Genomic DNA, 5989 nt, shown 5'->3' with positions numbered 1-5989 from the left:
TACACATCTAAAGTTTTCCGTTGTCTTAGGTACAGAATAATTTACCTCCTTGAAGTTGCTCTGACCCACAAGACTGAGAGATGTTTGTAGATGAGCAAGGGGCTCTTATTTTGAGAGAGATATGGGGATCAGAGAAAAAGGCAAGAGACTATCAGACCATGCTTATCTGTGGGGCTATCTGGCCCTCAGCAGGATTAGGCCTTCAACAGTTTAAAACTTAACTTTGTGGGGCCCTCGACCAGGCCTCATGGTTCCCAACATTAAAGAATGCTTTAATGAGAGCACAAAAGTCCACTGAAATGTGAGTGTGTTAAGGCAGCACAGAAGTCAGAATGTTTAGAGTTGAGGGGAGCCAAAAAGGTATTTATAGGAGTACAGACCCCCTTGCAGGTGTTTGCCATTGATGACAGAACCTGAGTTAGGGAAAAGCTACAAGAAAAGGCAGGGTTAAAGGAAAGTTGGGAAACAGCCTACTGAGAGAAACAGATTTAAGGACAGCTTTAGAAAAACTGCCAAGGTAAGAGATGAGTATGGTATAGATATTAGAATGTATGTGTATGCAGGGAAGGGAGGGAACATGAAAGCATGTGTGTGCTGGGGCCTGGGGAAGGAGGAGGCAGACTGTTTTAGATAGTATCATGCAAATGTGTCAAAATATTAATTAAATCTTTCCAATCACTTTCCAGGTTCCAGAGTTCAAAGTGGATCCAGAACTATGTCAACATTCCCCAACCAGGCAGCCCCTAATAACACTTCAATGGCCCCCACCTTCTTGTTGGGGGGCATGCCAGGTCTGTCAGCTGTACCCTCCTGGTGGACGATACCACTCATCACCATCTACCTTCTCTCTGCCTTGGGCAACGGTACTATCCTCTGGGTCATTGCCCTGGATCCCACCTTGCACCGCCCAATGTACTTCTTCCTCTTCCTGCTGAGTGTGTCTGACGTTGGCTTGGCCACAGCCCTGATGCCCACCCTGCTGGGTCTTTCCTTTGCTGGTGTCCATGCTGTCCCTGCATCAGCTTGCCTCCTACAGATGTTCTTTGTCCATGTCTTTTCTGTCATGGAGTCCTCTGTTTTGCTCGCCATGGCCTTAGATCGAGCACTAGCCATCTGCCGTCCTCTCCACTATCCAACGCTCCTCACCAGCGATGTTGTTAGCAAGATTGGCCTGGCTATCACTTTCCGATGCCTGGGTCTCCACCTGCCCCTGCCATTCCTCCTGGCCCACATGCCCTACTGCCACCCACAGGTTCTGACCCATTCTTACTGCTTGCACCCAGATATAGTCCATTTGGCCTGCCCAGGAGCTTGGAGTACAGTCTACAGCCTATTTGTGGTTCTGTCAGCCATGGGATTAGATCCATTGCTTATTTTCTTCTCCTATGGCCTAATTGGCAGGGTGTTGCAAGGTTTGGGATCCAGCGAGGATCGCTGGAAGGCTGGGCAAACCTGTGCAGCCCACCTCTCTGCTGTGCTCCTCTTCTACGTGCCCATGATCCTCCTGGCCCTCATTGACCGTCTCAGGGTGCCAGTACCTCAGCCTGCCCATACTCTACTCTCCTATGTCCACTTCCTGCTTCCTCCACTGATAAACCCTATTCTCTACAGTGTCAAGATGAAGGAGATTAGAGAGAGAATACTCAAGAGGTTACAGCCCAAGAAGGTGGCTTGTGGTCAATGAGGAGGTGCCCCTCCACATTTGGTGGCTCAAGACTACCTAGTACAAAGGTTTCCATGACAAGAACTCAGCTCACTGTGCCTGAAATGGTCACTCAGGCACACATAAGCTCATGTACATGGATGCCCTCCCTGTCCTTGCAAGTGTACATGTGTATATTAAGGACAGCTTATAAGCTCCAGAGAATGGCAGTGGTCTACCCACTGTTACACTACAGACCCATGGCATAAAGAGGCCAGGATCTAGGTCTTGTCATAGCCACTCAAGTGTGTGTCTGTTGTTGTTTTGTTTTTGTTAATTTTCCCCACCACATCTGTATCCCAACAGCTGAGGAAACTGGAGGAGTTAAACAGTTACACAGCAGAGAAACCAGAAGACAGAAATATTCGATGGTCCTCTTCATGCGTATATACATTATTTTACAGACCTTATCATGGATTTTGATATACATGTGTCATGTATATAATCACATATCATTGATATATTAGTGTAGCCTCTTAGTCTGACTTAATTAATAGGGTATAAAGTGATCTCCCTCTCATAAAACAACAAGAGTTTTGGAATCCTAACAAGAATTACATTATTTTTATAGATTAAATGTAAGAGAATCAACATTTATGATAATAAACATTCACATCTAAGAATATATGATAGATGTTTCACTTCTTAACTTTTTAAAATTTTTCAATAAAATTATTTATGTTAAATTTATTTCTATAGTTTTAAAATGTATTTTGTTGCTCTTATAAAGAAAATATTTCACTATTTCTATTTCCACACACATAATGTTAGATTGAGAAATAACATTTTTATCTTGCTTTAATGTCTACTTTACCAAATTAGCATATGAATTATAGGTTTTATTTTTGGATTGTATTTGTATGTAGCATATATAAGTAAAAATATGTGATTGGTAATATTTCCCTACTATTCATACAACTTATGCCAGCCTGGTCTTGAGCCAACAGGAATGTGGTCTCTGAGAAACCCTGCTTTTCCCAAAGTTATGCTTTCTTCCCACCTCCAGCTTCTCATTTATTTACTGAGAGTGCAGTCATGTAAAGGGTTGGAAGTCACACAGGCCTAGTTTTGAATTCTCACTTCATGACTTCCTGTGCACTTTGTCTGCAGTTGTTCTTATGTTTACAAAATAGGTGTAGTAAGGACTGCATGAAATCATGTCCCTTTAAAAAAAAAAAGATTTTATTATTAATTTATTTAACAGAGAGAGTGTGAGCACAAGCAGGGGGAGGGGCAGAAGGAGAGGGAGAAGCAGGCTCCCCACTGAGCAGGGAACCTGACTGGGAGCTCTATCCCAGGACCTGGACCATGACCTGAGCCAGAGGCAGATGTTTAACTGACTGAGCCCCTCAGGTGCCCCAAAGTCAAGTCACTTTATCAAGGTGTCTGAACATAAGAGATATTCAATAAGTGGTAGTTGTTTGGACTGGATGAAATTAAAAATAACCATATTTAAACCTTCTATGCATACTCAGTGTGAAAAAAGAACTTTACAGCTAGAAGATTCTTTCAGCTCATACCACCTCATTTTATTGAAGGAAAACTGCAACTTGGGATCAGTTGAAAGCATTTTTGCTTGGACCTTGGTAAGTCAGCAGGAGACAAACTAAACCTGCCCTCCATCTGTTTACTAGTGCAGGACAACATAGAACTTTTCTTTTTCATGCTGTCTCCTGTTCAGGGACACAACCACTTAATCGTGTCAGTCTTCAAGTGTCCAGTAGTTGGTAGTACCACTCTTGGCCAGTCAGGGGACACTGTTCTTTCTGCAAATCATCTGACAGGTTTGAGGAAAAGTGTTTATACAGGGGAATAGAGGAATGTATTAGCAGGAATGTTTACAATGACAAACAAAATGTAACAGTGATACAGGGCAGTTGGTGGAAACTGAAAACCAGGAAAAGCATTGCAAAATTCAGGTCTCTGGGCTGGTTCCATTGCTAAACAAAGCTAAACAAAGACTTCAGACCTATAGCCAGAATATGTATGTGTGTGTTTGTGTGTGTGTGTGTGTGTAAGAAAGAGAACAAGAGAGAGAATGAGAAAGCAAGCAAGAATTCATAACAGGGATCATAAGCTTAAATACCTAGAGAAACTAGGTAATAATAGCACTAAGTGGAGCAAACCCATCCTCAGACTATAATGGTGGGGACCTCTCAGTGGGTTCCTACTGTTTCCACATGGGAATGTAGGCCTCGTACTACCATATCTTCCTACTTTTAAGATAATTTGTAAATCTCTATTTTTATATGAACTCATCTAAGCACTATCTTGTCTAAACACATTTGTCTGAAGATCATTTTTGGATTTTATGGCTTTTAAAAAGCTTAACATAGTAATCCACACAATGCAGAAAAAGGGAATTATTTTTTAATTGCAAAGTATATATGAAATCTATCATAATGCACAACACAGAGAAAGTAATTTTGGGGGGACACCAGGATGGCTCAGTCAGTTACGTGGCTGCCTTCAGCTCAGGTCATGATCCCAGGGTCCTGGGACCAAGTCCTGCATCAGGCTCCTTGCTCAGCAGGGAGCCTGCTTCTCCCTTTGCCTCAGTCCCTCCCCATTGCTTGTTCTCTCTCTCTTTTTCTCTGACAAATAAATAAATAAAATCTGAAAGAAGGAAGGAAAGAAGGAGGGAGGGAGAGAAGGAAGGAAGGAAGGAAGGAAGGAAGGAAGGAAGGGAGGGAGGAAGGACTTAAGAAATTTTCTCAAGACCACATAGCCAGAAAATGGCATAGCTGAAACCAGAAGACTGGTTTCCTGGCTGAGTCTTTAGCCTTTTTACTCCTCTGGCCAGCCCCCTGGCAGGACTAAGTTATCAAAATAAAAGGTTTAGAGGACATGTTATCACTGATAGGGCCTTTTTAGTCTTTCTTTTATAGGTTGACTTCTTAAATTCCCCCATCTGGAGCTACTTTATATCCTATTGATTACCAGTAATCCTGGACTCTGATCCCTTAAATAAAGGCATCATAGCTTCATAGCTCCTAAATCTTCTCTGTTGACACTTTCTCATTAGGTGTCCTTGGAGTACTCTGATATGGCTCCATTTACAATGTCAGGAAGTGACATGTGGGTCCAGGGAGGCTCAGATAAGAAAGTTGTTTGGATGTCTGTTTGGCCACAGTGGTACAGATTCTGTGTTGTGTCTTGACAGTTATCGGTACCTAATGGTATTCTGTGTCTCTCACAAAGAGCCCTTACATTTCCTGTCAATGTCAGCTTCTGGTAAGAGGTGCAGAGAATGCAGAGGTGAGTTGAGTCTAGGTTGACCCCTGAATCTCCACCCCAGCAAAACTTCAGACTATTCTTTTAGTTCAAACTGATATACATCTACCAAGCACATACTCTGAACAAGGTATTTTATCGTGAGGAGACTTTCAAAGTTGAATAATTCACAACTCTTTTCTCTGGAAATTCATTTTGTAGTCACTGAGAAGAGACATGTGTATGATATGGAAGATGCCTCTGGGTCTCCATCGATTGTGCCCCAAGGACTCAGCCCCTTGCTGTTACTAGAAATGGTGCCAAATGCCAATGGTCACCTGTAATTTCCTCCTACAATTTCCTCCCAATTTGGATTCAGCCAAAAACACACTCTCTAGGTTCCCCTTTCACATTGCCCCCCACAAGTTTTCTTTCCCAAACATTAATGTGCATACCTAATGCATACATTAATGTACTTACCATCTAAGGTCATGGTAAAATTCAGGTTCTCGCTTAATAGGCTTGAAACGGGGCATGAGATTCTGCAATTCTAGTTATGCTCCAGGCGATGCTTATGCTGCTGAGCAGTGTACCACACTTTGAGTAGCAAGGAAGAGAACATATTTAAAACAACTTAGATATATTAAGGGCTTAATGTAAATCACACAAAAAAAAAAGGATCAAATAAGGAAAGCCAATACAAAGATGCTAAATGGCTCCAGAACCTTGCAGAGCTCCCTCAGTCACAGTTTAGGGCTGCTTATCATAGTTCTTCCTTAGAATCTTCTCTGTTTCTCACTCTTCGTTATACTTCAACGTAGATGCCATCAATCCCCCAAACAGTAACAAAAGGATTCTCACCTACTCTCTGAAACGCAGGCCTCCTCTTCCTCAAAATCAGATATGCTGTGGTATATTAGATCCCTTTTAGGGATTAAATGATTGTTTGGCTAATTAATCAATGTAACTTTAGAACTATGAGGTAAAAGGAAACATCTCCTCTTTGAAAGTAATATTGCCCTGCTCCTAAGATAATGTATTGTAGAAAAAAATGGGACTTCCATGTCTGCCCCA

At 42.1% G+C, this 5989-nt stretch overlaps 1 protein-coding gene across 1 annotated transcript; it reads left to right on the top strand.

The window, feature by feature from the left end:
* The first annotated feature begins 715 nt into the window (after positions 1-715).
* Positions 716-1684, top strand: LOC116865325 (olfactory receptor 51S1). Its single transcript, XM_032853595.1, has one exon. It carries the CDS (start codon positions 716-718, stop codon positions 1682-1684), a length of 969 nt encoding a protein of 322 aa, XP_032709486.1.
* The last annotated feature ends 4305 nt before the right edge of the window (positions 1685-5989 follow it).

The sequence above is a fragment of the Lontra canadensis genome, unplaced genomic scaffold (assembly GCF_010015895.1).
Source record: "Lontra canadensis isolate GAN:19392208 unplaced genomic scaffold, GSC_riverotter_1.0 scaffold7, whole genome shotgun sequence".
NCBI lineage: Eukaryota > Metazoa > Chordata > Mammalia > Carnivora > Mustelidae > Lontra > Lontra canadensis.
The sequence above is the reverse complement of the archived record's forward strand: the minus strand, read 5'-3'. Positions and strand labels throughout refer to the sequence as shown.

Excerpts from the sequence above, each read along its gene's own strand:
- LOC116865325 (XM_032853595.1), top strand. The coding sequence starts at position 716 with ATGTCAACATTCCCCAACCAGGCAGCCCCTAATAACACTTCAATGGCC.